Source organism: Sminthopsis crassicaudata, chromosome 6 (assembly GCF_048593235.1).
Source record: "Sminthopsis crassicaudata isolate SCR6 chromosome 6, ASM4859323v1, whole genome shotgun sequence".
In the NCBI taxonomy this organism is placed as follows: Eukaryota; Metazoa; Chordata; class Mammalia; order Dasyuromorphia; family Dasyuridae; genus Sminthopsis; species Sminthopsis crassicaudata.
Window position 1 is genome coordinate 67,255,372 of NC_133622.1, and position 23,026 is coordinate 67,278,397.

General features: G+C 34.5%; 2 protein-coding genes across 12 annotated transcripts in view; one reads left to right on the forward strand and one right to left on the reverse strand.

Moving 5' to 3' along the window:
• NAA15 (N-alpha-acetyltransferase 15, NatA auxiliary subunit) overlaps positions 1 to 11,609 on the forward strand; it is an 84,452-nt gene extending 72,843 nt beyond the window's left edge. For 3 of the 4 annotated variants that reach the window (XM_074272612.1, XM_074272614.1, XM_074272615.1), the window contains exons 18-20: positions 7,574 to 7,720; positions 8,622 to 8,719; positions 10,163 to 11,609. In XM_074272612.1, coding sequence (XP_074128713.1) covers positions 7,574 to 7,720; positions 8,622 to 8,719; positions 10,163 to 10,363 — 446 coding nt within the window. In that variant the 3' untranslated portion in view covers positions 10,364 to 11,609. The remainder of the gene's footprint in view (positions 1 to 7,573; positions 7,721 to 8,621; positions 8,720 to 10,162) is intronic. The other variant, XM_074272613.1, reaches the window with a different exon arrangement.
• LOC141545529 (malate synthase-like) overlaps positions 1 to 23,026 on the reverse strand; it is a 102,268-nt gene that overhangs the window by 28,744 nt on the left and 50,498 nt on the right. For 5 of the 8 annotated variants that reach the window (XM_074272616.1, XM_074272621.1, XM_074272622.1 and 2 more), the window contains 4 exons: positions 22,799 to 22,871; positions 16,647 to 16,714; positions 13,600 to 13,730; positions 12,938 to 13,478 (listed from right to left, as the gene is read on the reverse strand). In XM_074272616.1, the coding sequence (XP_074128717.1) occupies positions 13,286 to 13,478; positions 13,600 to 13,730; positions 16,647 to 16,714; positions 22,799 to 22,871 (465 nt within the window). In that variant the 3' untranslated portion in view covers positions 12,938 to 13,285. Of the gene's footprint in view, positions 1 to 12,937; positions 13,479 to 13,599; positions 13,731 to 16,646; positions 16,715 to 18,376; positions 21,929 to 22,798; positions 22,872 to 23,026 lie in introns of those variants that run through there. The other 3 variants (XM_074272623.1, XM_074272617.1, XM_074272624.1) reach the window with 2 other exon arrangements.

Below are 23,026 nucleotides of genomic sequence, written 5' to 3' on the forward strand. Positions count from 1 at the left end.
TTGGAAATTCTTGCTGTTACTGTAGGAACTTGTCATATATGACTTCAAATAGTTCTTTTAACCAAATGATTAATTCTGTTATTTGTTCACTTTGTTTGTTTGGAGGGAGGAAGCTGTGAAGTGGAATCAGAAAAATAATATTTGAAGTGACTTTAAAAGAAGTTTTAGTCAAGTGGGATTCCTTCCCTAAATATTTTATACATACATGTTTTATTACTAATTCAATGTATTCCTGAAAAGAATATATAGCAGTAAATAGTAATTGCTGTTTATTTTTGCACCAAATTTTACTGTTAATTTTTGAGCCATGGAAAAATTTTGGTCCCGAGATCCAATAAAAATCATATTAAATTCCAGAACATTTGTGCAATTTCCCATTAAAATATGAATAAACTGTAGTATATTTAGGTATGTGTGTGCTTTTATTGAATATGTAAAGATTATGTGTCTTGACTAATTTTTCTTGCAGGAGTTATGGAAAGTATAAATGCACATAGACTATGCATTGACACAGGCAATATGCTGGCTGAAGTAAAGACTAGAATTCTTAAGCGTTAATTTTAGCTATGTTATTGCTTCAGGTAATCAATAGAATTCACTAGCTGAAAAAGTCATATGGAAATGCTTTATAGAACAGAATTCAGTCAGTGAAAGTAGTCAGTGATTCATATAATAATAAATATGCACTATTATCTTCATAAAACAAATTCATAAAATTGATTATAATCAGTTGAATATAAATTGTTGCCAAAAATTCGTATGTGAGAATATAAACTTATGGTGTAAATACATTAAGGGATAACTTCTCATTATAAAAAGATTCACTAGTTATTAAATAATCCTTCCACTTAATGTATGTAAAACATGATTTGCTTTTCAGGCAAATTTTACCCTGAATGTTTATTTTGTAAAGTGTTGTTGGAAGAATGGAACAAGGTGTATATAAATCTCTCCTTAGGAGAGATTTAATAAATGTTCTTTAATTTCAAATCCACTGCTGTATACATTACGCAACATCTCTTATATACCTGGAAAAGGCTAGAGAGCAGCACTATGCTAGATAGTTTTCAATCTATCACAGAAAGATGTCTTGGATATGTACATAAAGCAGAGTTAACTTGTACTTTACAATGTAGATTCCAGAGTTGACTTAAATATTTGTTCCTCATAAGCCTCAAAGATAAGAATTTAAAACAATCTCAGAGAAAAGGAAGAATTATTGGTACAGTGTAAAAGCAAGCAAATAAAAATCTTATTCCCTCCTTTTTTTCTCTCCTCCATAGAACCCAACATCCATACAATTTTAGGTGCTTGAACACCTTTTTTTTTTTTTTTTTTTTTTTTTTTTTTTTTTTTTTTTAATTTTTTTGGATAATAATTCTATGCTAGGAATCATAGGTACCACATTTTCTTTTCTTAGATCATATCTCTGTTATTTCTGTAGCAATATCTAAAATATCAGAAATTAGCCTTGTGTACTAAATATAAAGTCAGGATAAGTTATAAAGCCAGGAAAACCACATGTGTCCTTTGTTTGCTGTTTTATTTCTGCATCTCTTTGCCTGGTTTGCCTTTTAAATGAGTGTTACATGTGGTTATTTGTTTTAATTTACAATTAATTCCGAATTTTTGTCCTTTCTGTAACAATTCCAGCTTCCTGGTATATTGATAGGGATTTTTTGGTTCCTTGTGAATGTTAGCGTTAAAAATTTTTTAATTGTAAAAACATTTTGTTTTGACATATCAGTTTCCCTAAGTAACAACTTTTCCATCGAGTTTTTTTTTTTTTTTTTTTTTTTTTTCTCCCCCCGAGGCTGGGGTTAAGTGACTTGCCCATGATCACACAGCTAGGAAAAGTGTTAAGTGTCTTTGATCAGATTTGAACTCGGGTCCTCCTGAATTCAGGGCTGGTGTCCATCGAGTTCTTTTGAACATATCATAGACTGATCACAACTGACAGCATGCAACTTACTTTAATGGATTATACTTCTTAAAAAAACAAATTGATCTATACGTAAAATGTATATTTTGTTAGTCGTTTTGCATATTGATCATCCAACTGTAGGAGCCCCAATTCATTATTGTAAATTTAATCAATACTTCTTATTCCAAATTATGGTTACAATTTTTGGAACTCAGCCAAACAGTATTGGTTTAGAGCTGAAAAGCATTGTTATGATCACCTAGCTCAGAAATCCTCAAACGTTTTTGATCACAGAATTTTCACACTCTTAAAAATTATTGAGAATTCCAAAGAACAGTAGTTGGTTATATACTAATTCATTTAAAAAGTAATATCCAAGATCATTTACATATTAATATAATTAACTTTTCTTATGAAGTTGAAAAATAACTTTTCCAAAGTGGGAAGAAAATACTATTAAGAATGGCATTATTGTACATATTTTTGTAAATTTCTGGCTTAAAAGAAAACATCTGGGTTTTTACCTGCTTCTGCATTCAACCTATTGCATGCATATATATAAAATTTTATTTGCTGAGGCAATTAGGGTTAAGTGACTTGCCCAGGATCACACAGCTAGGAAGTGTTAAGTGGCTGAGGCCAGATTTGAACTTAGGTCCTTATGACTTCAGAGCTGGTGCTCAAATTACTGTGCCACCTAACTGCCCTCTATTAGTGATATTTTGATTGAAATATATAAAGGAAATCTAGTTTCATGTGTTGGGAAAGAATATTTTAATAGTAAATAATTTCATATTATTATGAAAATGGTTTTACTCTCTTGGATCTCTAGGAAAGATCTGGGGACCTGCAGAACCATACTTTGAGAACTACTGACTTGCAAGTAAAAAGAGAATAAGTGAATTTTTCCGATAAGCATAAAAGTAGCAACGTAGGCTAGGATTTGACCAAAGGTCCTTTGATCCCAAATCCATAGATCTCTCTCTCTACACAAGTACTGAAGCTTGTGAGCCACAGCTTAATATATACTATGTTTCTGCCCTCTGAAATGACTTGGAACAGTTGATTTTTACTTTTATAAATGAGAATCAAATTAAAAGCCTTATAATAAAGTCAGTATGTAATTACATTTATTTGATTTATGAAATAACTCAATCCATCATTTAAGGAAATTGATTATGGAGAAAGTCTATTCTTTGCACTATTTTGAGGTTGTTTTTTTTTTTTTTTTTTTTTTTTTTTTAATTTGTTTGTAAAAGAATTTGAATGTTATTTGCCTTAGCTTGCCCCTTAGTACAGTGAATTCCGTAGGGAAATGAAAACTTTAGCGAAATTTTTGTTAGTTATATGCTTCATGTCATACTCCAGTAGTCTACATGTTGAGAAGTGATCATATTAAAAGAATCATTATTAGTACAACCAGAAGAAAGTTAGCTTCTTATCCATCTGCAAAGTCAGATGCTTTCTAGTAGAGTGTCACCCACCAAAGAATGCATTCACAACAGGGCTGTTGTGAAGCTTGGACATGATAATGATGGCCAAATAGGAACTTGGACAAAAGAAGTTCAGGTAATGGCATAGAATCATTCTTATGCATCCAAACCCTTAAAGGGATCCTTTAAATTAAACTCCAATTACATATCAGCACAATTTTAAACATTCATTTTTATAAGATTTGGAGTTCCAAATTTTCCTTCCTCCTCTTCTCTATTTCTAGAAAGACAGACGATTTGATATGTTATTATGTATTATCATAAAATCTGTTTCCACATTAATCACAGTTGTAAAAGAAACAAATCAAAAGAAAAAAAACATGAAAAAGAGTAGAGTAAGTGAAAAAAAAAGGCTTCCATGTGCATTCAGAATCCATCAGTTCTTTATCTGGATGTGGATACATGTCTTGGATTGGAAATATATGAAGCAATTTGGGTTGCTGAGAAGAGCTAAGTTTGTCATAGCTGATGATCACATAATGTTGCTGGTGGAATATACAATATTTTCCTAGTTTTGCTCATTTCAGTTTGTCAAGTCTTTCTGAAATTCATCTGTAATGTAATGGAATACTACAATGCCACATCTATATACCACAGCTTGTTCAACCATTCCCTAATCAAAGGGTGTCTCCTCAATTTCCAATATTTTGCTACTATGAAAAGGGCTGCTATAAATATTTTTGCATTGTAGGTCCTTTTCTATCTTAAATGTATATTAACCAAATATGTATCCATTTTGTTTTGTCTGGTCAAATTGGTGAACTCATCTGTGCCTTCATACCAGCTATCATATATGTTTAGAATGTACTTTTTCCTCACCTCCATGGCTTTCTTTTTTATTTCTTTCAGGACTTTTCTCTTACCACATTTTATAGGGGACTTTTCCAGATTCCCCACTTAACTGTAAAGTATCCTTTTCTCTCTTCCCCTTCTCCCCCCACCTCCACAAAAATAACTTGTTTCTATTTTATATGTATCTGTACGTTTGTTTCTCTGAAAGAGTAGAAACTATTGAGAATTATACTTTGGCTTTTTTGTTTGGTTGGTTTTGTTTTTCTGTTTCCTCACAATTGGCGCACAGAAATAGAATCGGTGTTTGTTGGCATTCGGGTACCATATAGGTGTAGATCATTATCATCGAGTATATGGACCTACCCATATATTCTATGTTATAATGGGATTTTACTTTGGTTTATACCTGTAATAAAATGCAGGGTAGCACTGATAGCAAACTGACCCATTTATAGCTTTATTTGTTTGCAAATGAAAAAACTGATGGATACTATGAGAGCCATTGGCAACATGCCTTGAATTTAAAAGAAACTGTGGCATTGTGAAGCACCTGAATCAGTTTGATGTAGCATGAAACATTTAGAGGCAAAAAAGATTCAGAGAAGGCAGATGTGTAGACCTTGTGTGAAATTGATTATTCACAAGAAGGTATTTCTATGCCCAGTTTTAAGACAAGACAGAAGAACCTACCATTTGCCAGAAGAGCTTTGGGAACTTATTCCTGAAGTCAAGATTATTTACAAGCTACAGGGAATTGGAGCTACAGCTTTGAGAATTTGATTTGGTATTACAAATTTTATGGAAAGTTCCTGGAATTTGCATCTGAAAATTATAAATCATGGATTTAAATTTGCAAATTTGAGACAAAACTTTCAAATATAAAGTACTCAGATGCTTTATCAGTTGTAATTCATAATGCAGGGAAATATTAATTATGCTGGGAGGGGCTTTGGAAATCTTATGCTGATTTCTGAAGTGGAATGGAAAGAATTTGAAAAATCCAGAAGACTTTAGACATCACTTCAAAAGACAAAACCTAAAATATTCATGTATGAATTGATTTTGGTGACGTAGAGAACTGCTTTCTGGAAAACTGCCTAAAGGTAGTATTTATAAAGAGGCCAAGAAAACTATGACAGTGAAGAGAGAAATAAAAACAATTAGCAGAACTATGGTGAACCTTTGAAGATCAGTATTGAATAGAATCCACTACAAAGAAATTGGATAGTTTGGATAGGATGCTGAGGTGGCACTGGAATTAGATCTTTGTAATTAGACAAACCAGTGGCTATGATCAAACTTTGAAGAAGCAGCAACAATAAAAAGATGCTACAAGATTCAAGACATTAATGCTGAATTTTGACTTAATTTAAAAAAAATCACTTGGTCACTGTTTTGTTTTTAAACAACCAAAGCTTCATCGAAAATTCCTCTTCCATTGCCTCAACATGTTTTATAAGTAATCCATCGTTCTCAAAATGATTCTAACATTTTAAAAGGATTATGTATGCTGACCCAAAGATGTGTTATGTATTTTTGTCCTGAAAATCAGCCTACGTAAACTTGGAGAAGCTTGTATTAAGGTTTGCCAAAGCAACTCGGTCTTGATATATTGAGTTGTTGATAATCTGAGTACCCTTAGATTAAATAGGAACAATTTTTCTAGTATCTCTCCTTTTGTTTTTCCTCCATTTCTGTTTTGTATATTTTCCTGTGTCAGGTGCTTAATAGGTATGTGATTCTAAGCAAATCATTCTTGTATCAGTTTTCTTATTTTAAAAATGGAGATAATAGTATCTCTCAGAATTGTTATGATAATCTAACAATGTAATATATAAACTGCTTGGCAAATCTTAAACCACTATATAGAGTTGTGTGTATACTGTTCAGCTTTCCTTGTCATTTAATATTTTTATTGTAGAGGTAAGATTTGGGGTAGGGTACCTCACAGACTTGTGATTTTCTTGGAGTAGAAACTTGTGGTAAGAAAACTTACAGCGTCCTAGATTTTGCAAAACACAACTTAAATGTACAAAACTAACTTACAAGGTACCATGGTTAAGAAAATATGTTTCTTTCTCACTTGCAGGACAATTAATGTGCTCACTGGTATATTACAAACTATGGATAATTCTTTAAATATAATTTATAGTAACATTTCCTTTAAGAGAATATCTCCTAACTTCAGCATGTAAAGCTAATTATGTAGCGATGCCATTATTAATCTTGAAAATAACGTTTTTATACCTTGAAGTTTAGTTTTAAGGTTTCTTTAATTACCTTAATTTGTGGAGTTACTAGCCAGGGATTTTAGAGAGGAAGGTTGAACCTTGATTCTTCGTTGTGATGCTGTCTATCAAAATATGTCACTGGCCTATCTTCTTTGATGTAGGAATGTAGGAATTCCATATAGAAATCCTTCTGTAGTAGATTCATAAGTTAATTGAAGGGTGGTTTTAACTAGAAGACAACATGTCACTTTTTATATACCTGGCTCTCTTGGCTTATCAGGAATTTTATCCTATTCAGAGGCTAGATTTTGAGCAGATTATTTAACTCACCTTTTTTGGTTTTTGTTTTGTTTTGTTTTGTTTTGTTTTTTAATTTGAAAATGAGGAATTTTAAGAGCATCTGATCTTTTGGTGTCCTCCAGTGTTAAAACTTACACGACAATTCATTTAAACAAACAAAGGAAAGGATCCAGACTGACCTGGGAAATTATTCTGATTAAGCAATAGTCAAATAATTAGTGAACCTAATATTAAAAGGAGGCTGGACTTTTGAGTTTTCAAGGCTTTATATTGATCTCTTATGTTATTTTAAATGGCTCTACTGTAGATTCTTTAAATGTATCTATATGACATATGTAGCAATGTGACCAAGTGAGTAGAGTTACTGACTTGAAATCAAAACCTGATGCGTATCCTATGATATTCATCATTTGACTCTCCTAAGCCCCTCCCTAGGATTTATCTGCTATGTTGCACGTGTAGTTTGCTTGGGGCCTAATGTTCTAGTTTTGGGAGCCTGTTTTCTAAGCTTTCCTAAATGCATACAGAAGGAAAAGTAACATTGGGGAGAATTTCAGGCAGGGCATTGCCTGATATTGTGGTCTGGGCTGCACAGACACTTAGCCAAGCTCTCTGGGAATCTAAGACAAGCTCCTTATGGTTGTAAATTTTAGGCAGATTGCTTGGTGGAGGGAGTTGCCACTCAGACAGAATCATAGATCCTCACAGTAAGTAAATCTCACTAAATATTTATTCTTCAGATCAAACTGTGTTCCATTAGCACCATTCAGTATCATCCCTACAGACTGTCCCCCAGTTTGCACCTCTCAGAGAACCCTTGTTTGTTTGCTTAGCAGGGTCTGAAAGCAAAGACCTGCCCGATGCAGTGAGGACAGTATTAAAACAAGAGATGAACCGGCTTTTTGGAGCAACCAACCCAAAGAACTTTAATGAAACTTTCCTAAAGAGGAACTCTGATTCATTGCCACACAGGTTATCAGGTAAATTTAAATCATTTTCATTCTTATTTAGACCCATTGCTACCTGTGAGTTTGTAAGTTTGTGGGCTGACTATCTAGTTGAGGGATATAGGGAGAGGCTTCATCTAATAGGAATAGACCTTTTTGAATGATTCCTAACCAAATTTCTCTACAGATTTACAACTTTCCAAGCAACGGGATTCTAAGTTTTTGAGGTCAGATGCTTAAAATAATCAAGTATTAATGTACATTTGACCACAGCCCATATTAAGTTAAAGCTTTTTGTTGCAGTGCTTAAGTCCATTTATTTTTGTATACATGGATTCTTACCCTTTCTTATTAGGTTCTAGTAGCAGGGAAGGTTCCCGACAATGGTGCTGACAGTCACAGCTGAGGCAGTGTAGGGCAAGGGTCTTTGTGCACTTAGAGCTATCTCTGAATCTTGCCCATTGGTTCTAAAGTGCTGGAGCACTATTTGAATCTTTGGCTTTCTTGGTGTCCTTGGTTGAAAAGATTTTTGTTTGCCTTTGTGTATTTTAGTATCCAGTTGAGCTATCAGCTTTTATGTATATATTTATATTTCTGAGGCAGTTGGGGTTAAGTGACTTGCCCAAGGTCACACAGCTAGGAAGTGTTAAGCGTCTGAGACCAGATTTGAACTTGGGTCCAGACTTCAGGGCTGGTGCTCCATCCACTGCATCACCTAGCTGCCTCCAGCTTTTATATTTTGACAGACAATTTTTACTTCTTAAATAATCATAAGATGACTAAATAAAAATTTTTAAAAATAGTATTTATTACTATGACCTAGCTTTTGTTTTTCTATTATTACTGTAATATTCTGGGTCATTTAGTTGTGGGAGTTGAAAGATAGTTTTCACATGATAAAATGCTAAGTTTCTTTTTTTTTTGCCTCATTTAGCTGCCAAAATGGTATATTATTTGGATCCCTCTAGTCAGAAGCGAGCAGTAGAGTTGGCAACAACACTTGATGAATCACTAACTAATAGGAACCTCCAGGTAAAGATTTTTCATTCTCTTTAAAGCTCTCTAAAGAATGTTCTTTTCTTTTTGAATGAATCCTGTTGTTTATACATTTTCATTTGTTGAATTTTTTGTTAAATATGTGAAGGATAAAGAACTTTTAGCAGTTGTGTGATTAATCTTGCTTACCACTTTATTTTTGTAGACCATGTTCTGTCTTCACCAATTCAGAAGTACCCATTTTGTAGGTGAAAATATCTTTCAATTTCACAAATAATTGAATTGCAGTGTTTATATTCTTCCTTTATTGAGTAAGAGCCATTATTGACACATTTTTTTAAAGTGACATGTATAAGAAAGACTAGGCAGAGTATATTAAGCCTTATTGTTAATTTTCCACATTTATCATGTGTTCACAAGTTCAAAGACTGTCATGTATCATGTGACAAAATAAAGTGCGACTGAGTTTCCATTTCATTATAGCTAAGGCTTCTCAGTTTACAGAGAAACGTGCTTAGAGAGTTTATAGAATCACTGAAGAATTTTTGTTTTATTTAAGAGGAGATTGGTAGAGAGGGAAGCAATTCTGGTTTTAATAATTAAATTGCTGTAATAATGTGGGGGGGAAATTTTGTAGACTAAGGTTAAGGTTAAGGTTAGGACCCAGCCAAAGTTAAAAAGCCTACACAGAGAGAGGTCATTTAAGAAAAGGCTAAAGTACAAAGTAATGTTTAAGAAAATAAGATTAAGCTTGGGCATCTGTGACTGAAAATACTACTAGGGCATAAAAAACCCTACATTTTGAAATCCAGTGTTATAGATTAGTTGGGCTTCCTTGTAACAAAACCGTAAACTTTAGACATTTCCATAGGAAGGAGAAGGAACAAAACTGATCTTGCCATCTTTTAAAGTAGGAAAAGATTAGAAAATGCAAATCAGTATAAATAGGTTATCCTTTGAGGTTTGATTTGTGAGTAGTGAATTTTGCCGCTTGTGAAATGAGGACTCTATAATAAATGACTGCTTTGTAATATCCACGTGTTGGTTTGATTTTGTTATATAGTACTTTTGGAAAGTCGTATCTTTTTAAAAGTTAATATTTTATATTAAAAAGCGAATTTTTGTTTTCATTTTATTTGGGTAAAATGTTGAATGTTTAAAAAGTAGTTGGCTTTGTTAAACTTTAGTATTGCAGTTCCAAGTAACTCCAGTAAAAAAGTGCATTAGTTGACATGAGAAAGGCATGGAAAGATACTAGACTCAAAATTTTGCATTAATTTTAGCTCTAATCAAAGAATTTTGGAATGTTTTGTAACTCTGGAATGCTGCTGGGTGAGGGATTAAGTGTACTTTTTCTTAATGTGCATCCTTTTTGCAGTGATTCTGGAAATATGTTAATTTAATGAAGCATTTCATAAATACAAAAAAGAAACTTTGTGTTTTTACATTGTAAATTACCCCTTTCCCCTTCTCTCTTAGACATGCATGGAGGCTTTGGGAGCCTTGTGTGATGGGAGCCTTGGAGACTGTAAAGAAGCTGCTGAAACTTATCGAGCAAATTGCCATAAGCTTTTCCCCTACGCTCTGGCTTTCATGCCTCCTGGGTATGAGGAAGATACCAAGATCACGATAAATGGAGATAGTTCTGCAGAAACTGAAGAACTGGCCAACGAAATTTGAGCCCCTTAAGCGAATGAAACGACTTTGGACCATATCTAGTGTATAATATTTTTGTCACGCACCTGCTGCATTGCTCTAACTTACACAGAATGGAAGGAGTCAACGTTTAGCCTTCAAATAGTGTTTTATGTTTTTTTTTTTATCCTGCTGAAAAAGTATATATATAAAATATCTAACATATTACAGGATATAGGTTCAGTTTCTTAAAAATTAAAAGCTGCTAAAATTGAGAGAAAAAAATACCTTATCCTATACCTACCTACCCACCCATGTTTTTAAACTAATTTATATGAAATCTGGAGGCTGTTACAGCTAACAAAGCAGGTGTGTGGCAGAAATATTACTTTAAATTTGTCTTGTGAGATTACTATATCTCAGACAGCATAAATGCTGTTTTAGCACTGGATTCTTTCACTGAGCACAAAGAGTTGTTGGGGCTTTAGCATCTGACTGGTTTTGATATGGGGTTGATCTGACCATAGGAAGTATGCAATGTGAATCACTAATTACAGATACATCTACAACAGATGCTTGATGTTGTAGCGAATGGGACAAATAGATACCAAGCAGAATTATTAAGAAACATAGGGTGTTCAAAAGCTTGTTGTGTCTCCAAAATTCACTGTACATGATCAGTTTGGTGTTCTTGTACCACAGTTTTTTAACTGAAGGAACCAGTTAGAACAATCTCAGTTTTAATTAAAAACTTGAAAAAAAAAAAAAAAGTTAACATTGCTGTCCTGGGGCAAGCCTTTCAGCATTGTTTTGGCCAAACTTAATAAAAACTGTAATGCAAGAACCAAATGCACTGTGATGTGGCACCAACTAATTAAAAAGGAAGTCTGAATTTTTCACCCCAAAGTGAAAAGAGAACCACCATGGCTTGAAGGTAAAGAGCAGAACTCCTTACTACCATTCTATGACTGATCAAGAGACTAATAGTTAAAAACCTCAGCAGGCCTTGTTCACGTTATGCAGAAAAAATAAAAAAAGTGCTGCAGTTTAGATACCTCTGGAATTTTTCCACAGTGTCACAGGTTTGTAATACTTGAAGCCCTACATTTCTAAGAATATATTTCTTGCTCAGTTGTTTCAGGCAAGCCCAAGACTTTGTAACTTTTAAAGGGCCCAAGATTTTTTTTCAATAACAGACCAGCTTCTTATTCCTGCAGTTACAGATGTAATTTCCTTTTTGTTGTCAAACATAAGGTACCAAATATGATGCAATAAAATGTTTTGAAAAACAGTTGTGTGAATATTTCAACTAATAGGTATTGGGCTTCTGTGAATATACACAGATGGAGACAGACACAGGTGCAAATCAGAGGTAATGTAATGTGTTGTACAGTTATAACATTGATATGTTAATGCTGGTGCAAACGGAAGCTTTATGTAGTATATACTAAGTGCTGGTGTCAGGGAAATCCCCAGATGCAAAAGTAGTACTGCTTGGAATTATAATCTTATCTCAACAAAGGCTGGGGTGGCAGCTAGTGGTACTGTGAACTTAATTCACCAATCTTAATTAAGGGAAAACTGAAGCCTGCTATGTAAATGGTTTTGATTGAGAAAATGAGCCTTAATATGCTAAACCTATGAAACAATGAGAACTAGCCTTGGGCTCCACAGTCTCTCATTAATGGCCTTTGCAGTATCTGAGCAAATAACAAGGTTGAGTAAAAATGAATAGACTGTATATACACTTGACATTTTTGTGGTACTTTTAGTTTATAGAAAGTCAGTTCTGAGGAGGGATTTTTCAGGAAGACTTTGACCTAATTCTTGTCGAACTGTCTGTTGGGCTAAAAAACAACTTTTTCCTAGTCCATTATTAAGTACTTACAAACCACATGTTAATGGTATAAAAAGTACAAACCGAATCCCATTTTTTGTTTTTATTTTATTACCTGGCCCAGTCTCAGGAACATCTTGAAAGATGGCAATGTATTATTGTTTAAAAAAAGAAAAAAAAAGAAAAAAAAAAGAAAAAAGAAAAAACTTCTCCTCTGGCAACTTAAGTTCTCCATGTTGTGAGAACTGGTGTGCTACCTCTGCCGCAGATGAGGTGCTTGAGGAGGCACCAGCCATATGATGGGGGGGTGGGGTGTGTGAATTATGTTTAAACTCTATTGTATATTGAATTGAAATTCATCTATTGTCTTGACTGTAAAAATGGCTGTAGATTGTCTTAGAATGACCATGACTACTCATAACTCTTACTGCAGATACCACCCTTTAAGAGATAAATTCCTAATGTGTATATTGTAATCCAACTCAATCTTTACTGGAACAATTGAATAAATCTTATATTCTCTTTCAGGTTTACTTGATAAAGTGCATAAATTGTTTAGGGTCTGAGAACCTTGACTTCCTTCATTTTACATTCAGACACTATCCCTAAAACATAGTAATTTAAATCCTATGTGTATCACTTTGCTTTGAGGGGTGGTAATTAATTCATCACATTTGGTTCATTCATGTATTTAGAATGACATGACATTTTAGGATGGGGTGGGAGCAATGAGAAATTGGGTTCAGGAAAGCAAAAGGGAAAAAAATAGTTTGAATCCATACTGAATCGTTTAAGTTTTATTGCTGGGAACTGGTGAAGTTTCTGAAAGTCAATATTTTAACCTACATGGATTACTGATCTATGTACTTAGACTATTTTCCTTTACAATTCAGCCATTACTGTTTCACCTAATCTTTAAAAAAAAAAAAAACCCTAAGCCCCTACTAAACAGGTTCAGGAGAGGGTTAGATTTTATTTTAGGGTAGGTGACTCAAACATTTTAAAAGTACCTATTGGTACAAGCCAGAGGTGAAAGTAAAAAAGTGGGGAAAAGTTTACTATTTCAAATAGTGAGGGAAGAATTCCTCTGTATCAGTGATGACTTGCTGGCTTTGTCAAACACTGGTTCTTCACAGCCTAGATTTGGTTTGCACTGTACTATGAATAGCAACTACAGCTGTGGAATGAAAGCTATGATTGTAGGAAGATGATACCAGGAAAGTATGGTCCAGGTTTAAGTAGGTTGTGATGAATTCAGGGAAATCTCTTTTCTGAACAATTTCCAGGAATATTTCAGTTGCAGTGTGCAGCAGCTGTTTTGCTCTGGAAAGAGACAGAAAGGTAGGGTATTGTGCTTTCTTTGAAAGATGCATAAAATCAGTGAGTTGCCTTTTCTTACATTTGAGATCAATGGACTTGACAAATTTCAATGTGTAAGACTGACCTTTCAGATTGACAGTAAAAGTCTTGTAGTTCATTCTTCGTTTCCTTAACTAAGTTGTGAACGAGACTCCTTGACACCACCATTCTCTCATCATCTTCTAATTTAGCTCTGTGACGAATCCACTGCCATACCTGAATTAAAACACAAGCTATTTTCTTCCATCATTGACATTTCCATTACTCAGTTCTAAGGACTAGGTGTATGCTTTTTGCCACTATGAAACTACAGCTACAAAGTGGCATCTTATTCATTCTGAAATTTTCTAGCTGAGTGAAAAGTAATTCAGAAATAAGGTTTATTGGAAAAAGATTAGCTTGGATAACTTGGATTTGGATCTTAATTTCAACCACATGGGAAACTCCTATGGTGGATACCCTTCCCACCAACCTTAATTGGGAGCTCCTTTGTAATTTAGAATCAATAGAGACCACATATTCAGTGATTTGCCCACAGCCAGAGACAGAATTTGACATGTCTCTGAAGGTATTGAGGCCAGCCCTCTATCAACTATTCTTGATTTCTTCCGGGAAAGGGAAAACACTGAAATCCCTTTTCAATGAACCCGATAAGGAGGAATGGAGGAAGAGACCAAGTAATTATTAAGTAATCTATTGTCACATCCAGGCATTACTCTATAAGCACTCTACACAAATCTCATTTTTTTCTCTCCACAGATCTGGGAGGGAGGTGCTCCTGTCCCTATCTTAAAACTGAGGAAGCAAAGATTAACTGACTTGGCTAGGGTCACTCAGTTATAAGTGTTCAAGGCCACATTGGAACTTGAATCTTTCTGGCTCTCTGCCCAGCACTCTAGTCACTTCATCCCACTCCACCAGTAACTCTTGTTTAAACAAACAGTTTAAAACCATAGGCAACTTGGAAAGATGAAATCAGAAATAGGCAAGGGTCAGAAGTCCAGATTATCATCTAGGAAGGGTTAAAAGTTCCCTGTTTGCATCCCTATCTGCTTCCTGTAGAAGTGGGAAGCTGGCAAACAGGTAAGAAACAGTTATCAGAATGAGCAACCTCTCAAATGTGCAAGCCAGTCTTAAAGCACCCAATACTACTAAAAACCTTGAACTTGTGAAATGTTTTTGTGGCCAATAAAGGCACTGGTTTTCCAGAGCTTGGCTTTCAACTTAATTTTTGTTTAAATCTTTTTCCAATTAGCATAAATCTCCTTTCCCTCCCCAGAAAAAGACATAAAGAAAAACTCTTATTACAAACATACATAAATAAACAAAACATAGGTGAATCCTGTTGAACCATGTTTGGTCACTACAATGTTTGGAATGCAATGCAGTACCTAAGTCTTTCGAAGTTGTCTTTTTCATTGACCTAGAAATTGGATTCTGGCTACGAAGATATTCCTAGGATTTATTATTTTGGGGTTCCAAGTGGGGATTGATGGATTCTACTTCCAGTTCTCTTTTGTGATATTTTGAATGGGGGAGGGGAGGTATTATGGCTTTCAGGTATTCTGTTTTTTTAAATTATCTTTTACATAATCAGTTTTTGCTAAGATACCTTATATTGTCTTAGTTCTTTTTTCATTCTTAAATTTGTTTTCATTATTTTTGGTCAGTCTCGAATTTGTTATCTACTACCAGCCTGGCATTGTGCTAAGTATTGGTGATTCAAAGAAAAGGAAAATAGTCCCTGCTTTTAAGGAACTCTAATTGGGAGACAAAATGCAAAAGACTACTTATCAAAAAGATTAAACTAGGTTAAATTAATGTTCATTTCAGAAAGCACTAAAATGAACTGAAAGGCTTTCTATTGAAAGTGGGACTTTAGTTAATATTTGAAGGAAATCAGGAGACTGACATGAGAAGGGAGAGCATTCCAGGCATGGAGGATAACAGATGAAAGCAATCAGAATATAGGCGTATATTGCACGTGTCCGAGGAACAGCTTTTATTTGGTTCATTCTGATTTTTAAGGCATTTGTAGTTTGGGCAAGGTTTTATACCAGAATGCCAAGCTATTAATTTCCTTTCCAAATTATTCGTCCATAGCTTATTTCTTTAACAGATTTAGAACTTTTTAAAAACTTACTTCATCTCTTTGAGAAGTTCTGGTTGAAGCTATATCCAATTTTAAGCTTCTAGACTTGTGTCTTGTCTCTGATATAATAGCTTTTTAGAATGGGATTCTTTTTGTGTTTGCTCATTCTTTTAGCCTATTTCCTTACTTTGATCTTATGTTAGGATTAGACTCTGCATACTTCTGAAGGGAATGGACATCTAAGCTGTTGCTGCTGGTGTTTCATGATACGTACTGTATTCCAGAATTTGAGACAATATGCAACCTAGGTCTGCAAGTAATCCTGCAAATGAATGTCATTCCTACTTATACCATATCCTCCTTCAGTTAGTCCTGGACCTGAAACCAGATTAATAAGCAACGGAGCTGCCAGTTGTACCTGTTTTTATACCCATGCTCAAGTTTTAGGCCCTTCTTTGCTGGATCTGGGACCTATTCTTCCTCTGACACGGAGCTTCCTTCTGCAGGTCCTTCTGTACCCAATACTGGCTGTGTTCTGACTCCATACTGACTTGGGCTGGAAAAATGACTTAGGTTTCCTGATCAGAATTTGGTCTGGTTCATTTCCTAGATCTTTTTTGGAGATGTTGGGAATGATCTGAACTCATGGTACATCATCTTGCTACTCTTCAATCTTGACTACATCCTATGGGACTTCAGTCTGAGACAAACTGGTAACACAGTGGTCAGATACCAGTAAGTTTTTTTTTTTTATTTGTTTGTTTTGTTTTTTAAGTGCAAGGAGCTTTGGTAAGCACATCAAAGCCAGCCCTAGTCTAGATTTTGTTCCAGGGTTATTGTATGGAAACAGAAAAGTGACTGCCTAATGAAGTTAAAAAGTTTCCAAAATTAAATTTTATTTCACTGGTTTCAATTCTAAAAGCTATGCATTTAAAATCATTTAGTGTCAGTTTCTTCTTGTCCAATTAAGCATCATCTTTATAAATTGTACAACTTTAGCAAAGACTGCAGCAGTTGAACATGTAGTGAATTTTACATACCTGTGACCTGGAAATCTCTGCAGTTGCTGAATCTTCAACTTGACCACGATAGTAAAAATGACCTTCTCCTTTAGGAATAACATGGAGAATGATCAGACTTAATACATTTTGGATCATTTTGCTGCTTATTTTCAGTGAACAGTTTCAGTCACCTCTTGCCCAGTGTTCTTGGGGACCATGTCTCCATACCATTTAGTCCATCCTGGAGTGACTATGTTCTCTATCCACCAACTTCATACACTTTGAAAGGTTTTGCTATTTGCTTATTTTCTAATGTGGACATACTCTCTACTATCCCAGTTTAATGCTGGTCAGTGAGCTGCCAGTGATAAGGAATGTAAGTTCTGGATTCCCTATGTGTTCTTCAGACCAGGGTACTTACAACTAAGCAGCATGCTCCTTCCCTCATGCAAACAACTCTGATGGTTCTCAGTTGAGAGGGCTGCCATTGTGGCCTTCGTTACATGGTAAAGAACTCAAAAGTCCTTTGAATTTCAGGGTCCAAGTTTTAGCCCTCCAAACTTTAATAATTTAAATTGAAAATGGATTATTTAAATGACAGGCCATAAAAAGTAAACATCCAGATTGCCTGCCCTCTCCACTTCTCGTTACTCCTCAGCTTCTCTTACTTTCTTTTGTTATCTGGTCTCATCTGGAACTTGGTGCCAGCAGGGTACAAAGATAGTTCATGCTTGGTCTCCCAGCCTTTGATAAATATATATTTAAAAGTAGATTGGTTGTTAATATAAAGTTTAAGAATCCTTTGCTGCAAGTTTTTTTTTTTTTTCCCTTGTTAATTGAATTATATCAGTCTGTTGAACTGAACACAACAAAAATGCCTATGGGTTTACTTTATTTGTGTTTTTGGAAAATGTATTTGACCACTTCAGGAATGTGATTGTTTCCTTGCTGTTTTAGAAGCACTTCATCCAACTATGCCTCTGTTCTTTACTGTACTCACATGCTCTTGAAAGAATATCAAAATGTAAAATGAAATCATATTATGATAAACATTTAACTCCATTTCTAATCTATTATATGATAATTCAAAGTTAACACTAGATGTTTTTGTAAAGGCAGTTCTCTTCATAGCCACGCTACAAATATTTGTGAATATTCTCAGGTTGCAGCAAGAGATATACTAATAACGTCAGGCCATCTGGCAAAAGATTCACAAATTATTAATAACCCTAAGTTTGGATTACAGTAACACATTTCCACTTACCTGCTGACTTGGGGAATTAGGGTAAGTGATGCAGAGTTTTTATTTCCTGCAAGTAAACTGTTTTGTATGATTGTAACTCTGCCTCAAATGGTACAGATCCCCAAGTATTGCTATCTTTTGCTCATATAGAGAAAAGAACATTGATCTAGAGAATAAAATTTGAATTTCTGTCAATTTTCTGTGAATTTTGTTAGTGTCTGTGAGAAGATCATGTCTAGAGTGGTGCTGACTTAAATAGCGCCTGGAGAATGCAGCTGACTTGGTAACCAGAGTTCCTTCAAACTTTACCTGCTTTCTCAGATATCTGTTCACTTTGGAGTTGACTGATAGTGATTAAAATGAGATAAAACAGCTGTTTCTTCACCATCTAGAAACCACCTATTACAGTGCAGAATCCTCAGAGAAACTCTGTAACCAAAATGATGTGTTTTAGCAGTTGCTTTTCATCCTCAGCTCTATACTCCATTTAGCTTTTAGGCTTCTAGGATCAATCTCCCATTTATGGTTTGGAATAGATGGATGGAGGAGACTGGGAATGCAGAGCAACTGTTTAGATGTGGTCAGTTTTTTTGGGGGGAGGGGTTCTCTGCTTTGGATGACCAGGAAAGAAAGCAGAGAGAACCCCAGGGGTGTTTTCAGGTATTTGCCCTGGTTGCAACTAGACAGTCCTATATAGCATCCAAGTTTTGCTCACAGATAGTGCTCTATTACAAGAAGAAAAACCAAGAATTCTAGTAATATTGGGTTATCTTATGCTTAGTTCAAATAGGTAACATTTAGTAATGTCAGAAGAAACAAGGCAGTGTACAGGAAAATGTTTTAAGGGCTTTGGGTAAGATATGATGGGAACCTGCATTCATTATATATTTTATCAAATTCTTTTTAGGCAAACTGTCAGCCTTCACTTGGACAGAAAAACAAAGAGTCTGAAAACTGAAAGAAAAAAAAAAGTTTTTTTCTTCTGAAGAAGCAAATTATTCAAACTACAGTTATCTACCACTGCAAATCCACATCACCCAGCTGAGTTTGGATTTTCTTTCTGACCAATGTTTCACAAGAGGAAAGAAACCATCTCTGCAAATACCACAGTGCTGTGGGGGACAGAAGGAAAAGTAGAATTTAAGGACCAAGATGGAAACCCTATAAATTAGCAACTTGGACTATTTGGCAGCTAACTGCTGGCGCAGTGATTTTAATATATTTACACCAATACTTTGAAGATTCCTGTGTGGTAGGAAATAAGTCATTTCTGCTACCTTATTTCTTACCTTGGTTGCTGTTTTACTCACAAATATTTTTGTGGAAAGAGACAAGGGTCCCTGGACATAAGTGAACAGTCACTCGGGATACAGTCCATCCCAGCACAGTATTTCTCTGAGAGTTATACCTAAAAGATTGCCAGTTTCCATTACAGAGTCTTAGTTGATTCAACTAAATGCTCATTTAGCTTTTATTTTTCAGCCTCTGTAACTGCATGGGGTAAAGAGTTCTATATGTTTCCTATCTAATATACTCTATAATATATAATCTTAAACTACATGACTCCATATGGGATGTCATGATTGAATGACAGGGTCATAAAATTGTGATTATCAGTAAAGTTTGATTTGTATATACCTATATCCTAAGTCATGTAAAACATTTTTAGGCAATGAAAGGTTGTTGTAAGTGGAAAAAGTGTAAGAAGCCCTGGTATAAGGTGGTATTGATTATGACAAAGTTAGCCCATTTAGTTTATCAATTCTTATACCTTGAATAGATACTGCAGTTGAAGCATAAAGTAGGCCCACAACAGAATAGGAATTAGAGAGTCCTGCACAAGATTACATTAGGAAAATAAGACTCATTCCTTGCCCATATGTTTTAACATTGATATCTTCCCAAAAATGATACATAAGCTGGGAATCCTGGAAAACCTTATCAGAAGAATTGAACTGAGTGAACCCAGAAATAATGGGAAGACCAGTCAGCAGAGATGTTCCAGTGTGCCTCATCAATTAAGATCCTCCATAGAAAGCGTGTGCAAGTGCTATTAATGACTGCAGAGGGAGATGTCCTAGGCATTTAGCAAGAGGAAGAGAGAACTGATAAATGGCCACCAAAACTTGAAGTCCTAGAAGAAGCCACCAAGCACAGTGGGTAGAGGATGTGGATAATAATCACACCTGATAAAGTGTGAATGGGTCCTGATTAACAATGGTGCAAGTAAAAACTCACATGAGACTATGGGGTCCATAAAACTAAGAGTAAGTGTAATGTTTCTTTTTATGTTTTTTAGGCTTTAAGAAGTATCTTTTAAATTAGGGTGACTGTTAATCTTTATACTATCTACAAAATTAATGATTTTTATAAGTTAGTATCATATCTCCTTTATCTTGAAACATCCATTTTTGGATATGGCTGATATGGGAATTTGTTTTGATTGACTAGCATGTTTTAAAAAATGTTTTATTTCCCCCCCAATTACATGTTTTGTTGAGGCAATCATGATCAAATACAGGATCACACAGTTTAAGTTAAATGTCCGAGGTCGGATTTGAACTCTGCTCCTCCTGATTCTAGGGCCAGCATGTCCCCCAACTACATGTTTCTTTTCTTTCTCTCACTGTGTCTCTGTCTCTTCCTCTCTCTTTCTTTCCTCCCTCTTTCACTCTTTCCTTCCTCCCTTTTCTAGCTAACTGGGGTTAAATGACTTGCCTAGAGTCATATAGCTAGTAAGTGTTAAGTGTTTGAGGCCAGATTTGAACTTGGGTCCTTCTGACTCCAGGGTGGATGCTCTATGCACTGCATAACCTAGCTGTCCCCTTCAACTACATGTTAAAACAATTTTAAATGTTTTTTTTTTAAGTTTTGAGTTCCAGATTATATTTTTCCTCCCTCCCCTTCTCTCTTCCTGAAATGGTAAGTAATCTGACATAGGTTATAAATGTACAATCATGTAAAACAGTTCCATAATTACCTAGGATATTATTAATAAGGATTTTGTTTTTCTTTTTTTCTAATAAGGGAAATGAAAGGGAGAAAAATAAATTACTATTGAAAAAATAATATCTAGCTTCATCTTGCATATGGAAAAATGCTAATTTTAGCCTGCCCTTATATTGCAGTTCCTTCTCTTTTCTTTTAGATGTGTTTCTTTAGTTCTTCTATAACTCTGGCATTTTCCTTTGAATAGAGATGATTCTATACAATGTTCCAGATATAAACATCCAGCAGTTTGATGTGGGGATAAGATCTTTTCTATATCAGTTCAATAGATTATCTGATTATTTCTACCATTTCATAGATTGTTTTGGCTACTATAGCCCAGTGGGTCATTATCCTCAGGTAACCATATAAGTCTTTTTGTCTGGATATTAAAAGTTTGGATTTTGATTATATGACAAATTACATTATTTTATCCTTGCCCACACTTAAGCTTATTTTGGGTTTTCACAATGAAAAAATGTTTCTTAGATTATTCCCATGAGAATGGCTGAACAAATTATGACATATGAATGTAATGGAATATGAATATCACTGTACCACAAGAAATGATTAAAAAAAAGGAGAGACTTTCAGAAAAAACTTAGGAAGAGTCATATGAACTAATAAAATGAAGTGAGCAAAACAAGACCAAGAAGTGGTACCATAATAACATTGTAAGATAAACACCTAAGATTCCAGAGGATGATGCTAACACCCTATCTTCTGGGAAAAAGGTGATAGATTCAGGGTTAAGAATGAAACATGTTTTTTGAACATAGCCAATGTGAGAATTTATTTTGCTTGACCATATTTATTTATTACAATGGACTTTTTCAATTAGATTTTTTTTTCAGTGAAAAGAAAAAATATTGAAAAAAATATCATTTAAAAAAAATTATTACCTTTATCTTTGCATTTCATTATCCTGAGGTAAAGATTTAGTATACTCAGTCAATGTGCGAGTTCATTCACTATACGTCTTTGTTGCAGAATACTTAAAAAAGTTTAAACATTGATTCCCCTGAGCAGGTATGTCCCATATAGAAGCAGTCTCTTTGGTTCAGCGTCATATACAAGCAATTTAACAATTCTTTGTGAGAAGAAACAGATTTAAGGAATAGTAGTACAAATAGGTGAGGCTACTAAACTTAAAACAAATACAAATTTGAGACCAATTGCCCTAAAAATCCTATTTATGTTTCTCTAGCCATTAAAGTACCAGTTTATTGTTCTTTTTGTTTCTTAACTCAAGGTTTGTTCTGGACAAAATAGCTGTACAAATTCTATTTACTTCAGTTCTCAAAAGTTTATAAAAAAGCATTAGCAATATTTCTTAACAGTTCTCACCCAAAATTATTTTTAAAAATACCTCATATACTATCACACAAAAATGTTAAAGCACAGCAACTAAAAATAACAGGTTTACAGTAATGATTTACTAAGCCAGAGGATATCAAAGAGTCACAAAGAGATGGGTAGCAGATTCTCTAAAGTTAAAATAGACACACTTTTGATTTTTGTAGAAGGACCTTTTTTCTTTTCAGAATTGGTTTTTTTTTTTAATACTAATCAAGTAGATAAACTACAAAAATGAGGGAAATTTTTAGTTTTCACAAAAGCATTTCACACTCTGATTTAAAAGTTAACATTAAGCTCATTTCTGTGGTTTGGATAATATGTCTCTCCTCATTACACAAATCGGGAAGGTAAAATTCCAAGTGGTTAAGATTCTTCCCAAAATAACAGTAAATTGATGACACAGCAACAACAGAATCCACAGGCTTCATTTTCCTTACACAAGACTCACACTCCTACCAAGTAGACATAGAGCTCAGTTCATTAGTTCATCTCAACCCATAATATCTTACACTGAGCACTATTTACTAGAGATGAGTTGAATAACAGATTCTCAGGACATATTGTGAGTTTACTGGAATTAAGAAAACGATTCTACTCTTACCTTTCAGCCAAGAATATATGAAGAGCACTCCAACAGCAATGTTATACTTCAGGCCATGGAGGGTGACACCTCCCTAACAAGATGGGAAAAATATGTTACTATTACTGCAAACCAGCCTGAAATCCCAACGAAATTATGAATGATGTCTACTTCTCTTTCTCTCCTCTCTTCACACTTGTCTCTGTGTCTCTGTCTCTCTCAAGATTTAAGGTGGTTTACCATATTCTA